Genomic DNA, 20,065 nt, shown 5'->3' with positions numbered 1-20,065 from the left:
TAAATATAAACAACAAAAAGCCCCAAAATTGAGTTGTTTCCCATGTGGCTGCTCCATCCCTGGAAGGCCCCAGACCAGGCTGGGGGAGTGGAAGGTGGATGAGCTTTAAGGTCCCCCCAGCCCAAACCATTCCATGGTTCCATGAACCCACATCCAAAATCCAGCAGGTGGATGCAGCAAACACAAATCTTTCACATGAGCTCTTCCCGTGGCATGTTCCAGGGGCCCCAGATGAAGATCACCGTTCCCATAGAGTGGGAATGGGGTGAGGCTGGGGCAGATCCTCCTGCTCATCCTTCACCCCAGTCCCACCATGAGCTGCTGGGCTGATCTCCCTCACGTGGCTTTGTCCTCCTGGCTGCGTCCTCAGCTCTGCTCCCGTTTGGAGCCCTCAGACCCTTACAGGGATAAAGGGAAGGAAAATGTCAGGAAGTGGCACTGTCTGAAGAAACAGAACAAGGAAAAAGCAGCACTAGGATTCTTGTGTTTTAATCTGGCATTTAAGTCTTGGAATGGCTTTTCTACCCCAGGCAGGAGCCTCCAGGTTCTTACTTTGATACAGAATTGTTGAATCGATGACTGTTCTTTGTCCTGCAGCTTTGCTGGACGCTCAGATTTGTCCCACCAAAGTGCAGAGCTCTTCCCCATCCAAATCCACCTCAGGTGTCCCAAAGAGCCACCCCAATCCACTGGAAGCAGAAGATGCTGGAAGAAACATTTGGCCAGGCTGCATCCCTGTGTTGGAGTCAGGGATGGGGAATTTCTGAGGGATCAATGGGATTGAAAGGGTGGAGACTCCCTGGTGTGGAGGAGATCCTGTCTGGGGTTCAGAGCACGTGGAAAATCCCGCTCTGGGTTTTGTCCCCTGCCCCCAGCCAGTGCTGGTGCTGTGGATTCCTGAGGAACAGGTTTATGAGAGGAAAAACCAGAAGAGAGGGACACGCAGCCAATGGGGTCCCTAGATAAATATTTGCCTTCATCTACAAGAAGGATCTGTTGAGAAGAGGCCAATCACCTGGAAATGACCCAAAACACGTTCTGGTGCTCATTAAGCCCTGCCTGTTTCCCTGGCACAAGGTGTATTTTTGTATGAGCAGACAAGGCAGTTCTGTGGAGCTCGTGATGACAAGGGAGCAAACACTGCCCAGACTTGACTCTGCTCTCCCTGCAAAGCTCCCAACATTCCCTCCAAACTCAGTCATGCTTTCTCTCCCTTTCCTGTTAAACAAATGCATATCTTGATTTCGAGTTATTTGTGCTCGCTGTGTGCACTCCAGAGCTCCAAAATGGGAGGTTTTCCCCCCTGGATCTGCTGTGGGGAACATCAGGATCTTCCAGGGGGGACAGGTCTTCACACCCTTCCCAGCTGTCTGAAATTGGGATCTGTCTGGAATTGCCTAGTACTTGGAATTTTTAACCAGAATTGCACATGGAGGTGTGTTTGTGCACAGGCAATTGCAGGATAAAAATATAGATATATAAATAAATAGACACAAGATATAAATGGCCACATTATCTTTTGGAAATGAGGGGTTTGGTAAAGGAAAACTCCACCTGGTGCAGCTGGATCTGTGTTCCCTGGTGAATCCCTATCCAGCAGCTCCACCTTGCCTGGGAAAATATTTACCTGGAGAAAAGCTGTGTTAATCAATCCAACTCACCCCCAGCTCCCCTGCCACGGGGTGGGAACACAGCAAAGGGGGTGAGGGTGGCACTGGGGACAGGCAGGGACTTGCTCACAGTGTCTAATTCCTATTTCTGGGTTTGTCACCACTTCTGTTATGTGACAAAATGTAAATGAATGTCAGGATATGCTCCCCACCAGGCTCTGGAAAAGGGAGATTTCCAGCCTGGAGAAAGGATCAGAAACTCTGGGTTTGCCTGTAAGAAATAAAAGGATTATTTATTTCTATTTTTGCCTTTCACTGAGGGCAGGTAAAACCCCCTTTGCCTTTGGTACTTAATCATTTGGGAAAGTTTCCTTGTTGAATTTCCACTGAGATTCCAATTATTTTTCATTTAAACAGAAATCTTTCAGCATCTCCTCTGTATATTTAATTAAGATACAGACTGGCACAACAGAACACTGTGCGTTCTTGCTGTGTCCAGAAAGTGAAAATATGATTTATTTTGATTTTCACACATTCACAGGTGCAGGAATTCACAAACAAAAAATTCCCAAGCAAAAATGCTTTTGCACCATCATAATGGAGGGAATTGATAATATATTTGTATTTTTACAGTACATTTTATTCTTTAGAGCACCTAGGAACTTGGTTAACACAGAATTCCAAAGCTGGAATTCTGTCCATGAAGAGAGGGCAGCCTTGTGTGGTACTACAGGGCAGCAGGGAAAAGAAAAATTTCTGCTCCTCCCTCCTGTATCCAAAGCAAACTGTCAGCTTTTTGTGCTATCAGCTGGAAGGATCCCTTCAGCAGGGTTGAACAATAATCTGAGAGTTGGTTTTAATTCCATTCTGTTTAAGTCTTATTGCACTTTGCTTAATTGCTTCTGCTTTGTCGTTAACGAGACAAAGAGCAGTTTGTGCAAGAGAAAAATTGTCGAGAAGCAGAGCTGGAATTTGCATGCTAAAAGTTTCCTTTTTATTGTTGTCGTTGCCTTCCAAGCCCTGGTTTGGCTTTGTTCAGTCCTACAAAGCTGCTGTGCCCTGCAGGTGACATCACCGCCTGGCTGTGTCCTGCCAGGGCATCCTTGGGGAAAACTCCTCTGGATCACGGCCCAGGAGGGTTCTGCACGGGCAGGACCAGCCCTGCTCACGCCTGGATGGGCAGAGCCTCCCTGCCCCAGCCCTGCAGCACCCTGGGCACTTCTGCAGGCTGCCAGAAGTGTCCCTCTCACACGGTATTTGCAAAACACACCAAAATTCCTCGTTTTTCCCATTATGGATGTGCTCCAGCTCCCACAGCAATCAACGGTCAGGAAAGCAGAGACGGAGCCAAACAATGCAGCCAGCAACCCATGGCACTTCTTGGGGATTTTTGGCTGGTTTTTGGGTTTGTTTTTTTTTTTTTTTTTTCCCAATTATTTTCTTTAGTGAATCCCTTGGGGAATGCTACTCTCAGGAAGCCCTGGAATGCCAAATAAGCTGGGAAGGAAATGGCATTAATTCAGCTGGAGGAAATCTGGGAAAAGCTGCTTCTCCCTGGTGTTCCCCCGCTGTGGAGAGCATGCAAAGGCTGAGTTATTATGAGCTGAAAAGGGCACATTTGCAACTTTATTGCAGAGCTTTCCCCGTGTCCTTGTTGGAACGAACTTCCCAGGGAAGCGGTGGAATCTCATCCCTGGAAGTGCTCAGAAAATGAGCAGCAATGTGCTTTGGCAACGTGTGGGATTGGGGGGAAGGCTGGACTTGTCCTGGAGAGCTTTTCCAGCTTTAATGATTTGTTGTTTCTGTGGAAATCCTGCAGGAGTTACGTGGGCTGGTGCGGGGTCTGGATCCTGGGTAGTCAAATCCATGTGGATAAAGCCTGGGGAATACTCTGGGAATGGGGATTAGCTCATTATTGCCCAGCCACGAGGTCCCTGCTGCTGCCTCCTGGCTGTCCTCAGCTCTGCTTTGGGTGGTCATTCACTGGCCATGCCACCAGCCAGTGAATGACCAGCCCTCCTGCTGCTCCAGGAATTGTTCTCCTGGATTCCAGGGGAGAGCAGGTTCCAGACTGGTCCCTCGCGGACAGCTCAGCCCAGGTGTGTGAGCAGCAGCCAGCACCTGGGGCTGGCTGGGCTTCACGCAGGGAGAGGAGACCAGAGAAGGGCTGGGACAAAGCTGGGGGCAGCTTCAGCTCTGCTTCCCTCCCTGAGTGCTGGAATCACTGCTGGGCTCCTCTGCTGGGACTTTGGGATCTCAGCTCCTGCTGGAGCCGGGATTTGTGCTGGGCGTGAAGGATGAGCCAAGCTCTGGCACATCCCAGTGCCAGCTCCAGGGGCTGGGCTCTCCCTGGCCTGCTGCAGCTCCCAAACCAGGCTGGCTGCAGGGGAAAATGGGCTTGTCGGGGAGTCCTGCTCATCCCAGCGCTGCTTTCAGAGCCCTGCAGGAGCAGCCCAGGCTCAGAGCACCGAGTGGTGTCTGCAAGCTGTGCTCTGCTCCCTTTCTGAACTGTCTGGCAGCCTGAGCTCCGCTGGGGCTCATCTGTCCTGGCTCAGCTTCCCTTGGAGCTTTTCCCTCTGCTCCCTGCCAGTGCTGGAGCCCAGCTGGAGCAGGAGCAGCAGGGCAGTGCCTGCCGTGGGGTCATCCTCCACCCTCAGCTTCAGAGCTGCCGGGGCTGCTCCAGTTCTGGGAGATGGAAGGAGGCAGGATCACGTTCCTGAACTGAATTCCTGAATGGAAGGAGCTCCCTCCATCCCGGGGGCTGGAGCTTGGGTGTGCCCTCTGCAGAAGGGTGAGATTCACCCTGGAGCAAGATCCAGCTTCTCAAACTGGGAAATAATCTTAGAAAAGACCCTCCTGTACCCACCTTCGTGTGGTGTTGGAGATGCTCCATGGGCTGTGTGGGCATCCATGGGATGTTGGATTTTGGAAGAGGCGCATGGAGAAGGGAGCAGGGAGTGTGGAGCCAGTCCTGAACCCATGGGAATGGCCAGATTTGGTGTGTGAATCCATGGATTGGTGTGTGCATCCATGGATTTGTGTGTGAATCCATAAATTAATGTGCGTGAATCCATAGGTTGGTGTGTGAATCCATGGATTGGTGTGAGCATCCATGGATTGGTGTGTGTGTCCATGGATTGGTGTGTGAATCCATGGATTGGTGTGTGTGAATCCATGGATTAATGTGTGAATCCCTGGATTGGTGTGTGAATCCATGGATTGGTATGTGAATCCCTGGATTGGTGTGTGAATCCATGGATTGGTATGTGTGAATCCATGGATTGGTGTGTGCATCCATGGATTTGTGTGTGAATCCATAAATTAATGTGCGTGAATCCATAGGTTGGTGTGTGAATCCATGGATTGGTGTGAGCATCCATGGATTGGTGTGTGTGTCCATGGATTGGTGTGTGAATCCATGGATTGGTGTGTGTGAATCCATGGATTAATGTGTGAATCCCTGGATTGGTGTGTGAATCCATGGATTGGTATGTGAATCCCTGGATTGGTGTGTGAATCCATGGATTGGTATGTGTGAATCCATGGATTGGTGTATGAATCCATGGATTTGTGTGTGAATCCACAGATTGGTGTATGCATCCATGGATTGGTGTGTGTATCCATGGATTTGTGTGTGCATCCATGGATTGGTGTGTGAATCCATGGATTTGTGCGTGAATCCATGGATTGGTGTGTGTGAATCCATGGATTAATGTGTGTGACTCCATGGATTGGTGTGTGAATCCGTGGATTGGTGTGTGAATCTGTGGATTGGTGTGTGAATGTACGGATTTGTGTCTGTGAATCCATGGATTGTGTGTGAATCCATGGATTTCTGGGTGTCCATGGAATACAATCAGGGCAGTATCCGAGGAAAGACTCAGCCAGGGAGGGTCAGGGAGAGCCGTTCCCACTGACCCGTCCATAGCTCCCGTCCATGGATCCAGGGCTGTGGCATCCACTCCTTCCCACTGCGATCCTGAGGTTGAGCAGGAATCTCAAACTCCCTCTGAACTGCCCTTGTCCCTTCCTTCTTTCTTTTTTCCCCCACTCCTGTGGTTTGAAACGATGCAGAAACATTCTGGGAGGTTTCCCAATCCCTGGGTTCAGCCTGGAGTCTGCAGGGGAACACATTTCCAGGGAAAGGCCATTCCTGCCTTCCCTGTGCTCAGGGCACGTTGCCTTGGATGGAATCACTGCTCACCACGGGCTGCCTCCCCATCCTGGGATTGGCAGCCTGGAGTGGTCAGTCCTGAGGAATTCTGAAGGAATCATTAGGCAGGAGTAGTTTAAAAATATTAAATAGTGACTTTTAAATAGTGAGAAGGGAGAGCAGCAAGAATTTGCACAATCCCATGGAGGGGATGAGCTGGGAATGCTCAGAATTCCTCACAGTCACAGGCGCTGGACCACTAGGGTCATCTTGAATGTCTCTAAAAAAGTTGATTTTTGTGAGTTTCATTGCAAGAAAACAAGGATTAGTGTCCTTATAAATGTAAGAAACCCCTGAGAAGCCCTCTGGAATAAGGGAGTGGGCTGGCAGTGCCTGCAGGAGTGGGAGCCAGGCTGCAAATCCCACTTTTAGTATTGGAAAAGGAGCAGCAGGAGCTGGGCTGGGGCTGCCTGGAGGCTGAGCCAGGGCCCTGTCCTGGCAGGGCAGAGCCCAGTGCTGGCTCCAAGGAATTCATGGAAGTGCTGATGCTTTGCTCCATCCCTGCCCTTCTGCGGCTGCTGCTCCTCAGGCTGCACGGGGCTTGATGTTTTTTTTCTCTCCCCCCCGACTCTAGTTTTGATGGTGATATTTCTGGGAATATTTAGCTCTCAAATATGCAGATTTTGCAATGATTTCTCTGTTGTGACTCAAATGCTTTTCTGGAAAGCCTCTTTGAAGTGATGAAATTCTCTAGATTAACCCTTTGCCTTGAGAAAATGCAGAGTTGGGTTTGTTCGTGTTTTCCTCAGGGCCCTTCTCTGCCTGGAAAGGTGGGAGGGAAAACTGCAGAAACCCTGTGGGATAAAAATAAAAGTGAATAAGCATGGCCTTTTAATCCTGGATTTTTTTTAATGAGCAGAGAAAGTCTCCTGGCTGTCTCCCCATCTGTTTCCAGTTAAGAGGATCCCTCTTTATCTTGGTGGGTCTCTCCCTTCCCGGAGGACGCGGCCCCTCAGACACTCAGTGCTGAGTCACAGCCCAGCTGTGGAGCAGGGAAGTGTCCCCATCTGGAAATGGGGGCTCACCCAGGCCCAGCAGAGATGAACTTGCCCAGTTTTGCACAGGAAATGTGTAACCAAAGTGGGAGCTGAACACAAACCTCTGCAGTTTAGCCCTGGGTTTTCTTCTCCCCTCGGCGATCCACGGCAGCTGAGCAGATGTTGCTCAACTCTGAGGATCCAAACATGTGAATTCCAGAATCCTGCCATGGTTTGGGTTGGAAGGACCTTAAATCCCATCCCATTCCACCCCTGCCATGGCAGGGACCCCTCCCACTGTCCCAGGAGCTCCAGCCCCAGTGTCCAGCCTGGCCTTGGGCCCTGCCAGGGATCCAGGGGCAGCCACAGCTGCTCTGGGAATTCCAGCCCAGCCCCTGCCCACCCTGCCAGGGAACAATTCCCAATTCCCAATCTCCCACCCAGCCCTGCCCTCTGGCAGTGGGAGCCATTCCCTGGGTCCTGTCCCTCCATCCTTGTCCCCAGTCCCTCTCCAGCTCTCCTGGAGCCCCTTCAGGGGGATCTCGGATCTCCCCAGAACCTTTTATTCAGCTGAACACCCCCAGCTCTCCCAGCCTCTCCTCACAGGAAAGGTGTTGGGAGGTGCTGGGAGGTTGGTAGAGCAACTGAATTATTTCCTTGAAACTGAAGTGGTCAAAATGCAAAACTCAAGACTGTATAAGAGCTTTGGAGGAAGGGTTGGGCCAGGATAAGAAATAACTGATCCATGAGGGAATATAGCTGGGCCAGAAGAAGGAATACCTGGTTCAGATGACAAATTCCTGGGCCAGGAGGAGGAATGTAGAAATGCCTGGGCCAGGAGTTGGTTGAATACCTGGTCTAGGAGATGGAATAGAGGAGGAGGAACACCTGGTCCAGGAGGGGGAATAACTGCTTCAAGAGAAGGAATAACTGGGCCAGGAGGGGGAATACCTTGTCCAGGAGCAGGAACACCTGGGCTAAGAGGAGGAACACCTAGGCCAGTAGGAAAAATACCCAATCCAGGAAGAGGAACTCTGTTGAGTTTTATCTTTTTGCCAGGGCCAGGATTAAATGTGAGATGTGTTTCTTGTTGGGGCTCAGGTGTTTGTTAGTTCTTATCTCTGTCACAGTCCCACAAACCCTGAGTTCTGCAGCCCTTCACTCCAACACACTGGAAATGGAGCCCCATCTCTTTTAAGGATAATCTGTCCAATCAAGAAATGACACCTAAATTATTTTTACTTTTAACCCAATAATCAACCACCCGTGCCCTACAATGTGGGCTTTTTATCCAATTACACAAAACCACCCAAACCCATGGAGGAGAAGGAGAAGGAGAAGGAGAAGGAGAAGGAGAAGGAGAAGGAGAAGGAGAAGGAGAAGGAGAAGAGAAGGAGAAGGAGAAGGAGAAGGAGAAGGAGAAGGAGAAGGAGAAGGAGAAGGAGAAGGAGAAGGAGAAGGAGAAGGAGAAGGAGAAGGAGAAGGAGAAGGAGAAGGAGAAGGAGAAGGAGAAGGAGAAGGAGAAGGAGAAGGAGAAGGAGAAGGAGAAGGAGAAGGAGAAGGAGAAGGAGGCCCAGCCTCTGACCCAAAACCTCCATCTTGGTTTATATATATCACTATATTCTAAAACCCCAAACTCCGAGTTTCCCACCCTGTGATATCACACATTTCTGTTCAAACTCCACGCCCACAATCCCAGTTCTGCCATTCCATTTTGGGAGCCTCTCCACGGCCTCAGGTCAGTGCAGAGTTCTCCTGGGGGTCAGTGCCTGGCAGCACAGAAAGTCTCCAATTCTCTGCAGCCAGGGTTCCAGCAGAGCAGCTGGGCTGGAGGAGAGCAGCCCGCAGTGCTGTTTTCTCCGAGCCTTGGTGGCACCCCAGGGAGGTGGGCGCACCCCAGGGGCTCCCCAGCTGTGGCACCTTGTGTGCCCTGCTGTGGTTACCTGGGCCCGTCTCCAGCAGAGCTCCGGCTGCTCCTGCTGAGGTGGAACTGCAAGATCTGCTCACTCTGAGCCCTGCCTGTTCTTCCTTCCACGGACTGAGCTCAGTCGTGGGCAAACAAGAGAGGGACAGCACCAAAATTCCACACTCCCCATCCCACTGTGAGTAACCTCTGCTTCTTCCACCCTTACTGCCTTCCCTGCCCTTTGCAGTGGGCTCCACCTGGGAGCTGGACCTGCCTTTCTTTGTCCAGTTTATTTTGCTTTCGCTTTAATTCATTTGAGAAACTTCTGCCTTGAGTCCTTCCAGGGCTGCATTTTTATATTTCTGTGTCCAGTTCTGGCTCCCCACTTTGGAAAGGACTTTGAGATGCCTGAGAGCATCCAGAGGGGACAACGAGGCTGGAGAGGGGCTGGGAACACCAACCCTGTGAGGAACGGCTGAGGGAGCTGGGGGTGCTCAGCCTGGAGAAAAGGAGACTCAGGCTGACCTCAGCGCTCTCTGCAGCTCCTGAAAGGTGCCTGTGCCCAGCTGGGGCTGGGCTCTTTCTCCAGGAGCTGACAGAACCAGAGGACACAGCCTCAGCTGCCCCAGGGAAATCCAGGCTGGGTGTCAGGAGAAAGTTTTTCATGGCAAGAGTGACAAAGTTCTGGAATGGCTGCCCGGGGAGGTGGTGCAGTCACCATCCCTGGGTGTGTTTGAAACAAGCCTGGATGTGGCACTGGGTGCCAGGGCTGAGTTGAGGGGCTGGGCTGGGCTGGACTCGATGGTCTGGAAGGTCTCTGCCAACCCAGTGATTCTGTGATTCTGTGAATTCTGGAATTCTGTGAATTCTGAGTCGAGTTACAAGAGGTGATTGCAGGGGATCTGCCCCTGCTGCTGTTGGCATTAAATCCCTCTCTTCATCAATCACTGAATTTGTTCAAAGTTAATTTGGGATCTCTGTGACCTCCAGGTAGCACCGAACTCTCCACCCTCTGCTTCTCACATCTGTTTTTATACACGGGCTCAAGGATTTGTTTTAAGAACTGATGAAGACTGTGGGAAGTTAATTTGTAGAGAATTCTCAAAGTTTAATAGAAGGCTCACATAGTGTGCATCTGTATGCAAACCTTGAGATATAGGACAGGCATTGAAAGAGAAATGGAACTAGAAACAAGTTTTAAAGGATGGCCTTGTAAATAAGACTAGAAATTTAGAGAAATAAAACTGTGGAAAATGCACTGTAGTGGGATCCATGAGGGGTGGTTTTAGATTATTTGCTTTAAGGCATTTACAGCATGGTGTGGCTAAAGCTGATAGGCCAAGAAATGCCTATAATTAAGAAATAATTAACTTCTGATTGTGATGGCATGGTGGCATCAGCTACTGCAAAAAAAAAAAAAAATAGTATTTGTTTTCATCAGATGTGCATCTCCAGATTGATTAATCCCTAATTATAAAGGGGTAAATGCTGGATCCTTCCACAGTGCATTTTAGTGGCTGCCAATTCCCTCAGTGGAACAGAAAAAGAAGTTTTTGCTGTGCTTACTTTCCTCACTTGCATAAAATCTGCAAGATATAAAGTACATTTTTAATATAATAAATATACTTTTAATATTTGATACTGTTGGTCATTAAATCTGTCTAAAATTTGTCTTCAATTATCATGATTGATAAACAGGTAGATTTTCTAGCAGCTCACCAGACATTCTCCATAAGCCTGGCATCCCTAAAAACAGGCTAAAATTGGGTGTACACAGAGAGGAAAATGCTGTTTTGGTTTGAAGAGTATGGAAAAGGCAGGTCTGGGACAATTCCCACAAATGCCATTGGAAAATCCTGGTGTCTGTTCAGTGATGGAAGAGCTGGAGCTCAGGTGTCAGGCCCAGCATTTCTCATCCCATTCAGGAGAGGTTTCAACCCCAAATTCTGTGGGGAGGAGCTTGTGCAGGTGGGGTGATGGTACCAGCCTGAGGCTTGGAACTGGTCAGATCTTCCTCAAACCCTCCAGGAGGACTTGGGTGAGGGTTAGGACTGGGAGAGAGTTAGGACTGGGAGAGGTTTAGGATTGGCTGAGGTTTAGGACAGGCTGAGGTTTAGGACTGGGAGATGCTTAGAACTGGAGAGGTTTAGGATTGACTGAGGTTTAGGATTGGGAGAGATTTAAGAATGGCTGGGGTTTAGGATTGGCTGAGGTTTAAGACTGGATAAGGTTTAGGACTGGATAAGGTTTAGGACTTTAGGATTGGCTGAGGTTTAGGATTGAGTGAAGTTTAGGAATGGCTGAGGTTTAGGAATGTCTGAGGTTTAGGATTGGCTGAGATTTAGGATTGACTGAGGTTTAGGATTGGCTGAGGCTTAGGATTGGCTGAGGTTTAGGAATGGCTGAGGTTTATAAATGGCTGAAGTTTAGGATTGGCTGAGATTTAGGATTGAGTGAGGTTTAGGATTGAGTGACGTTTAGGATTGGCTGATGTTTAGGATTGGAAGATGTTTAAGATTGGGAGAGGTTTAAGATTGGGGGAAAATGTGTGCCTGGGCCTCTGCACAAAACCACTTCAGCCATAATAAGGCAATTCAGAATCCTCACAACTGAGACTTTCTGGAAGAGCGTCTTTCTGAACATTTTCTCCCAGGCTTTAGGGTAAAAATCTGATCCCATAAAAGTCAGAGGGAATTCTGTCACTGATTTCTTTCATCGGGGGGCAGCCTTTGTTCCTGTCACTGGGAATTGAATGAGAGTTTCTGGCCATGGATTTGCTGTCATTGTTCCAGTGCCATGCTCAGGATGCTGAAGGAAAGTGAGAATAAAAATGGTGTAGGGTTGTAGAATCGTGGAATATCCTGAGCTGGAAGGGACCAAGGATGATGGAGCCCTGCCCAGACCCCACCAGCCCCACCCTGGGCATCCCTGGGGCTCTGGCAGCCTCGGGGCCGTGCCCATTCCCTGGGCAGCCTGGGCAGTGCCAGCACCTCTGGGGGAAGAACCTTTCCCTGAGCTCCAGCCTGCCCTGCCCTGGCCCAGCTCCAGCCGTGCCCTGGTGCTGTCCCTGGCCCAGGGCAGAAATCCGAGTTGCTCCCCATGAATTTCCCCTTTTCTTCTTCCTTCTTTCTGGATCCTTAGTGGAGAAACCCTCCCAGGCTTCATTTTTTTCTCCCATTTTTTGTTGCACTGTTAAGTTTTCCTTGGAGAAGTCTCAGCCTGGATTAACTGCATCCAGCCAGGAGAATTATCCTTTGCCACTGGCATTCCAGGAGCCTCATTCCCATTAATGAAATAAAGATGTCCAGAATGGCCTGAACTGGCCTGGAATGACCCTGCTTGCTGCTGTAGGCAGCCAGGTGTGTTTGTTTCTTGGCCTGTTCTTGAATTGTGCAGAATTCCTAAAACATAAAAATCAGCTGGGGCCCATGTGTTTAGCAGAGGAGAATGAGGATGGTCTGAACATTTGAGGTGATATTGAATTAACTCAAGAATTTCCTTTGCAAGCCTAATTATTAAACACTTAGGAATTGATATGTGGCCTATAGGAGAAAATTCAGTATTGTAATGTTGTTCAGTTGGGAATTCTTAAATGTGACTATCTGAGTTTGTGGCAGCTCACTATGTTCTTGCTGAAAAAATCCCTGCTTAAATCCACTTGCACCCAGTTAATGTTCTCTACTTCAATCCAATTCTCCCAAGTTAAAAAGCTCTGTGTGTCACGAGTGGGGCAAACCCCAGCAATCTGTGCAGAAATCAAGGTGATAAATCAGCTCCACGAGTGTCTTTGATCTTGAATAAATGCTGGGCTCAAAGTCTAGCCCAGACCACGGCCAGGGTTAGTCAGCATTGAGGGCTCTCTGAAAAGGGGTTTCAAAATGTAATTAAATCCTTCTCACAGCAATGAGCCTGACTTCCTCAGCAAGTCGGGGCAAGAGCCGGTGCTCTGCAGGCCCTGGGAAGGTTTGAAGCTGGTGCTGGAAGGGAACAGGACCTGGATTTGAGGGAAAGGAAAGTGGAATTCAAGGTTAGCACAGATTTAGTGTCATTTCCCTGAGGTGTGGAGTCACAGGTGGGCAGAAAGAGAAGCCACTCATCCAGCCAGTAAAAAATGACATCTCAGGAGAGCCCGGGTCCCTGAACTGAGCCCCTCATGGGGGATCCATCGTCCCCACTGGGTCCCTGCCTCTCTCCGTGAGGGAGGTGTGTCCAAGGACTTGCACCCTACATTTGGCCATCTGAGGAGACAGGTTTCAGAGAGTTTGTGAGGTCTGGCTGGTCACGATGGTTCCCAGGGTGTCCCAGCATCCTTATATCTGCTAAATTCAGCTAAATCCCCTCAAGCTCCACGTCCCTTTTCTCACTGAGTCCGCAGGGCTGTAGGAGTGAATGAGGAGTGAGGAATCCTTGGAGGACTTTGTGGTTTCTCCTGCTGGCTCTTCACCCTTCAGGAGGAAGCTGGGCTCAAATCTCAGTCCCCTGCTCTGCTGGACTGGCACTTCAGCCCCATCCCCAGGGAACACAGGGCTTGGAGTGATTTCCACTGATTAATCCATTGGATTCCTGGCCTAGCAAGGCACTGCACCACAGGGCAGGCAATACCTTCAGAAAGAAGGATAATCATTTATTTGTCATTATAAATCACACCTATCAATTAATTTCATTTAGAAGGCACCTCCCTGCTTTTCCTTCAGAGCATCCCCCCATTTCCACTCCATTTTCTGGAGACATTGGCTGATTCCAGTGCAGCTGGGGTGCAATCCCAGTGGAATTCCCTCCCGGAGTGTCCCATCAGGAGGTGTTTGCTGGCCAGGGTGGTTAATACGGTTTGAGAAATCCCATCCACACTCATTTCAAGGGAGTTTCCCTTTAGAAACAGCCCAGGATGACACAGAAATTGGATTTGCACCTTTGTTTGGTGATAAAAGGCAGGAAATTAAAGAGGCAACAGTTCAATAAAAGCTCCTCTTTACCTGCCTTTGTTGTAGGTGACACTGAGGATTAGCACAGCTCAAGAGCAGCTTCTATCCAGGGAAGATGCCTTGATATTTGTCAGGGATGTAAGAGGTGTGAGGCAGAGCTTTGGAGTCAGCTGGTTTGGAAGGGAAATACAATTATAAAAACTTTAAACTCCTAAATGTTTGCAGGAGATTAGGAGGAACTCGAGTTTGAAAGCGTTTTAATTCATTTTCCCAAAATGTCTCTGTTTCAAGTTCCTGTCTTTGTTTGCTGCTTCAGAGCCAGGTTTTGTGAGCATTAAACCGAGTCCCTGAGGTTTGCCTGAGTGCAATTTATGTTTAGGTTTAGGCAGACATTCAATTGTTCTGAATTATTTGTGTACAAAATATTTACTGTTAACCCCCCCCTCCCAAAAATGAGCAGCGGTTAATTACTTACACACAAAAGCTAAAGTAGTTTTTTTTTTTTGTCTGTTTTTCTTTTGGATGTAATTACAGAAATGTGGGAAATACTTTTCCAAGGCTTTTGAACTCCAAAGTGGAACAGAAGGAAGACACAGGGGGACATCCACCGTTCAGTGTTATTTTCCTTGCACAGGAGAGAGAGAGAGAAAAAATAAAGAGGATCTTTCTGAGATGAGCACTAAAGTCTCAAGTTTTCAAAGGTTTGCATAACAAACAAGAGACACATTGTGGGTTGCATCTTGACTTTGAAGGCTTGCCACTGTCAACTGAAATAAAATGGCAAGGTTTAAAGCCTTAACCAAGTTCACAAGGAAAATATTTGGACTGAAAGTTTTGGAAAGTTTTCTCTCTTTGAAGTAGTTTGTCATGTGTTACCAATGTGAACTTTATTGACCTTGAAACTTTTTTTTTTTTGAATCAAATAGCAACTAGTGACACTTTAGTAAAATCTTAAATCAACAACCATCTCCTGGCGGCTCCAGCTTCGTAGCAAATGCAGGCAAAACAGGGAATCTACAGAGGAGACCTTTATTATTCATAAATGAAGCCTGCCAAAACCTTCCCGAAATAGCATTCAAAGACCCTTTTAAGGTCATGGATCCTGAACAAAGCCAGAAGAGCACAAAAAAGGCTGAGGAAAGTCCAAGAAAGAGGCTTCCCAAAGGAGAGGCTTTCCAAGGCAGTATTTCATCCCCAACTACATACCAGGGCAGCTCTGCTCCTTCCCAAGGAACCCCTCTCCGAGATATCATCTCGCAGCAGCACTTTTCCGGCTCTTTGCCCGTTCCGCGAGAGGAGCCTCAGGAGAAGCCCGGCCACCAGAAGCAACCCAAGCCCTCCTCCTTTGACCACCCTGCCCACGTCCCGCAGCTTCAGCAGCACGCACTGGCACCAGCATTTATGTCCCCGGGGAAGCCGGAGCATGTCCTGGAAGGTCCCACATGGCAGCTAGTTGATCCAGTCAGGCCAGGGCCCTCTGGCTCCTTCCCGTCCTCCGGGCTGCACGCCCACCACGGCCAGCTCCTCCCGTCCCAGTCGCCCATCATTCCCGCAGAGGACATGCCGGCCGTGCAGAAGGTCTTCATCCCCCGCCCCGCCCAGGTGTCCCTGAAGCAAGCTGAGGAGGTGCACAAGAAGGAGAAGAAGCCCCAGAAGCCGGGCAAGTACATCTGCCAGTACTGCAGCAGGCCCTGCGCCAAGCCCAGCGTGCTCCAGAAACATATCAGGTCCCACACCGGGGAGAGGCCCTACCCTTGCATTCCATGCGGGTTCTCCTTCAAGACGAAGAGCAACTTGTACAAACACAGGAAGTCCCACGCTCACCGGATTAAAGCTGGGCTGGCCTCAGGGATCGGAGCGGAGATGTACCCATCGAGCCTGGAGATGGAGCGGATCGGTGGGGAGGACTTCGAGGAGCCGACAGAAGGGGAAAGCACGGACTCGGAGGAGGAGACGGCAGCGATGTCGGGTCACGCCGTGGAGCTGTCACCCAGGCAGAAGCACACCCTGCTCTCCAGCAGCCTGCTGAGCGCAGGGAGCCAAGGCTCCAGCCACGACCGCTGCTCACTGTCCCATTCCAGCATGTCCCAGTCCCTCGAGGACAGCTCCCAGTTTGTGGAGCCATCATCAGAGCACGCCCTGAGCCATAAGTCCGAGGACACCCACAGCATCAAGCAGAAGCTGGCGCTGCGCCTGAGCGAGCGCAAGAAGGTGATCGACGAGCAGGCGTTCCTGAGCCCCGGCAGCAAGGGCAGCACGGAATCCGGGTACTTCTCCAGATCCGAGAGCGCGGAGCAGCAGATCAGCCCTCCCAACACCAACGCCAAATCCTACGCTGAGATCATCTTCGGGAAGTGTGGGAGGATTGGGCAGAGGACGGCGGCGCTGGCTGCAAACACAACCCAGGGGTTCCCACACCTGTCCGGCGACGAGAAGCCCAGCATGGTCCCATTGTCTGTGCCTAGAACACAGGTGATCGAACACATCACTAAGCTAATTACCATTAACGAAGCTGTCGTGGATACCAGTGAAATCGACAGTGTGAAGCCCAGAAGAAGTTCTCTATCAAGGCGTAGCAGCATTGAATCCCCAAAGTCTGGTGCGTACAGAGAACCCTTTCAGTTTGATATCAAGTCTGGTTCTGGCAGCCAGCTGGATGCAGCGAAAGTGTTGGCATCCCACGGTGAAAAAATGAAGCCCGAACAATCATTGTTGTCACTTCAGCAATCCCACAGTGCCACAGAGACAGTGCCTCTCCTAAGAAGCCACTCAATGCCTTCTGCTGCATGCACTATAAGCTCCCCACACACCTTTAGAGGTAGCTACTCATTCGATGATCACATCATGGAGCCAGAAGTCTTAAGCCGCAGCCAAGCGTTTTCCTCCCACCCTCGAATGCTAAAACGCCAACCAGCTATCGAGCTACCCTTGGGAGTGGAATACGCCTCGGAGGAGGTCGGCTCTGCCAGCAAAGAAAGTGTTCCCAAACCTCCCGAGGAGCCTGAAACCAAGGAAAGCGATCTTACCAAAAAGTCCCGCAAGGGCCCGAAGGCAAAAGGGTTCATGTACGAGTGTAACGTGTGCGGCGCTCGCTACAAGAAAAGGGACAACTACGAGGCCCACAAGAAGTACTACTGCTCAGAACTGCAGCTCTCCAAGCCCCGCTCTGCCACGTCCCACACCTCGTCCGAGGCGGAGAAGAGCGCGGCGGATCCCGACGTGTGGCCCCAGATGATGCATTACAAGCTGGGCAGCACCTTGGAGCTCACCCCGCTGCGGAAGAGGCGGAAGGAGAAGAGCCTCGGGGACGATGAGGAACCTCCAGCTTTCGAAGTGTCTGACACCCCCTCCTCCAGCACCGGCCCAGGCACTCAGTTTGCAAACCTGGCCTCGTCTGATGTGGCTCTAAACCTGACCCGTGAATCCATGAAGTCACCAGCAGACTCGGGAAAATCCGCACCTTCCGAGGCCAGCGCCAGCTTCCATTCCAGGAACACCAAACCAGCTTCGAGCGCGGAGGGCAAGGAGAGGAGAACAACCTCCAAGGAGATCTCTGTCATCCAGCACACGAGCTCCTTTGAGAAGTCAGACTCCATCGAGCAGCCCAGCAGCTTGGAGGAGGACAAGCCCCTGTCCCAGTTCCCAGCTCAGCCCACGCCCCAGCACAGCCGCCCCCCTCACTCCCTGCAGCCCAGGCTGGTCCGCCAGCCCAACATCCAGGTTCCTGAGATTCTGGTCACGGAAGAGCCGGACAGACCAGAAACAGAGCCAGAACCTCCTCCGAAGGAGCCAGAGAAAACCGAGGAATTCCAGTGGCCGCAGAGGAGCCAGACTCTTTCGCAGCTCCCTGCGGAGAAGCTCCCACCCAAGAAGAAGCGTCTCCGGCTGGCAGAAATGGCCCAGTCCTCCGGGGACTCCAGCTTTGAGTCGGTCTCTCTCACCCGGAGCCCCAGTCAGGAGAGCAGCCTATCCCACAGCTCCAGTCACTCTGTCTCCTTTGACCGGGATGACCACACCAAGCCAGAATCGAGTAGCCAGCCCTCCGAATCCCACCCAAAACCTCCCAGCGTTGGCTCCCATATGCTGATGGTCCCCAGCCACCATCACCATTCCAGGGAAATGCGGAGATCTGCTTCCGAGCAGACGCCCAACGTGTCCCACCCTTCCCAGATGTCAGAGACTCGCAGTAAATCCTTCGACTATGGGAGCTTGTCGTCCACCCCTGCCTCCACCCCCGGCCCCTCCACCTCCTCGGCCCCCCAGGAGAGGAGGAAATGCTTTCTGGTGCGGCAGGCGTCCCTCACCAGGCACCCCGAGCACGAGCCAGACCCGGCCCCGCTGGGCTGGCCGGACACAGAGGATCCAACTCCTTCTTCAAGTAAATCTCCTGCCACGAGTTTGCCCCATCAGCCGACCACGTCCTCCCCTTTGCCCTCTCACGGCACCTACCCGAGTGACAAGAGCCAGCCAAAGGACAGCCCTGAGCCATCCTACAGCCCGCCATACACAGAGGCTCTGCAGGTGTTCCACCACCCCGTGCCACAGCTGACGCTGCACGAGAAGCACTTCATGGCCCCTCAGGTTTCCATATTCCCCTACCAGCACCTCCTGCCGCAGCCGGGGCAGTCTGCAGAGCTCTTCGCTGCACACACCATGTCTGACATCCTCTCTGCCCAGTTCTCCATGCCTCAGATCCCTCCCTCCATATTCCAGACCCCGCCGCTGCCCCTCCCGCAAACGCTGATCCACCCGGGCCCGCTCCACATCGCTCCTCCCTTGATGTCTCACCCCGCCGAGGTGTCCTTCAGGCACCCTTCATTCCTGCCCGTGCACTACCCTGGCTCCTCCCCGATCCCCTCAGCCTTCTTCCTGCCTCTCCAGTCTCAGTTTGCCCTCCACTTGCCAGGTGATGCTGGTGGACATTTGCCACAGATCAAATCCAGTTTGTTCTCAGCAGCAGGAAGCTCCAGCCTGTCCCCATGCACGGATTATGACTCGGACAGCAGGTTGCACCCTCTGACCTGCACAGCGAGTCCCGCGCTGTCTGTCACCGTGACCCAGCTCGTTGTCCCCACCCGGACAGAGCCCATGGTGTCCCTGGTTGTCCCCGTTCGCATCCAGACCAACATGCCCTCCTACGGCAGCGCCATGTACACCACGCTCTCCCAGATCCTGGTCACGCAGTCCCAGTGCAGCTCCTCCACCATCGTCCTCCCCAAATTCGACGACCACCAGCCCAAGGGTGCCCTGGTGTGCAGCGCTGATGTCCACGGGCTGGGTTTTGACCTGGCCCAGATGATCACAGAGGAGCAGAGAAGCCTTTTCCAGAGCCCATACCTGAGAGTGCCCCTGCCCTTACCAGAGAGAAAGGGCTACATGCCCCTCACCTGTCCCTCAGACAGTGTCCTCGGCCTGGAAGGGGGCCCCTCCACAGTTGGGGGGAGCAAAAGGATGCTGTCCCCAGCTGGCAGTTTGGAGCTGACGATGGAGACACAGCAGCAGAAGAGAGTGAAGGAGGAGGAAGTGTCTGAAGCAGAAGATAAGCTGGAAGTGGTGAAGCCACCCAGTGCAATAGAGGAAGGGAAAAACCAGGATAAATCTCACTTCCTTGCAGAAAGCCAAGAGAGGGTGGAAGCTGAGATACCACCCAGCGTGTCCGTGGAGCAGCCAGAGCCAAAGGAAACCCCGAGCAGTTCCCAGCAGGCAGTGTCCCGGTCGGGGTCCCCAAGCCTTGAGGCACTGCAGGAGTACGAGCAGCCAGCTGGCAAACAATTCCTCAGCCAGGAGCCTCTGCAGCCCGTGAAGAAGGAAGACTCCAAAGAACCGGTGGAGCAGCCTCCACCAACCCCTGCCAGCACTGCCCCCGTGCCCGAGGGCGCCGCCAGCGCGGGGAAGGCTCGGGACGGCACAGACAGCAAGAAGGTCCTGCAGTTCCCCAGTCTCCACACAACCACTAATGTCAGTTGGTGCTATTTAAACTACATAAAGCCAAATCACACCCAGCAAGCGGATGGCCGCTCCTCGGTGTACGCCAGCTGGTGCATCAGCCTCTACAACCCCAACCTGCCCGGCGTGTCCACCAAGGCAGCCCTGGCCCTGCTGAGGTCCAAGCAGAAGGTGAGCAAGGAGACCTACACCATGGCCACCGCTCCGCGGCCTGAGGCGGGCAGGCTGGTCCCGGCCAGCTCCAGGAAGCCCAAAATGACCGAGGTAATGCAATCCTATCTCTTTCTCCTGATCCATTTGGATGCGTGGGTAGAGGGGGCTGAGGGCCGGGGCGTGGCTGTGCTGAGCTTGGTTGGGGTTTACTCGTCCCGCTGGCGCTTTGGGAGGCGCCTGTTCTCGGTGAAGCTCTTAGAGTGAAGAGCCCAAACCCCACCGAAACCCCAACCCAGGAGGCAGGAGAGCCTGCTCCCAGGCCAGGTTTCTGTTCTCCA

General features: G+C 51.6%; 1 protein-coding gene across 9 annotated transcripts in view; it reads left to right on the top strand.

Moving 5' to 3' along the window:
* The window catches only part of HIVEP3 (HIVEP zinc finger 3), a 287,982-nt gene that overhangs the window by 207,425 nt on the left and 60,492 nt on the right, over nt 1-20,065 (top strand). For all 9 annotated transcript variants that reach the window (XM_021528378.4, XM_021528379.4, XM_077788482.2 and 6 more), the window contains one exon: nt 14,163-19,838. In XM_021528378.4, the coding sequence (XP_021384053.3) occupies nt 14,724-19,838 (5,115 nt within the window). In that variant the 5' untranslated portion in view covers nt 14,163-14,723. The remainder of the gene's footprint in view (nt 1-14,162; nt 19,839-20,065) is intronic.

The sequence above is a fragment of the Lonchura striata genome, chromosome 23 (assembly GCF_050655825.1).
Source record: "Lonchura striata isolate lonStrDom1 chromosome 23, ASM5065582v1, whole genome shotgun sequence".
NCBI classification, from domain to species: Eukaryota; Metazoa; Chordata; class Aves; order Passeriformes; family Estrildidae; genus Lonchura; species Lonchura striata.
The sequence above is the reverse complement of the archived record's forward strand: the minus strand, read 5'-3'. Positions and strand labels throughout refer to the sequence as shown.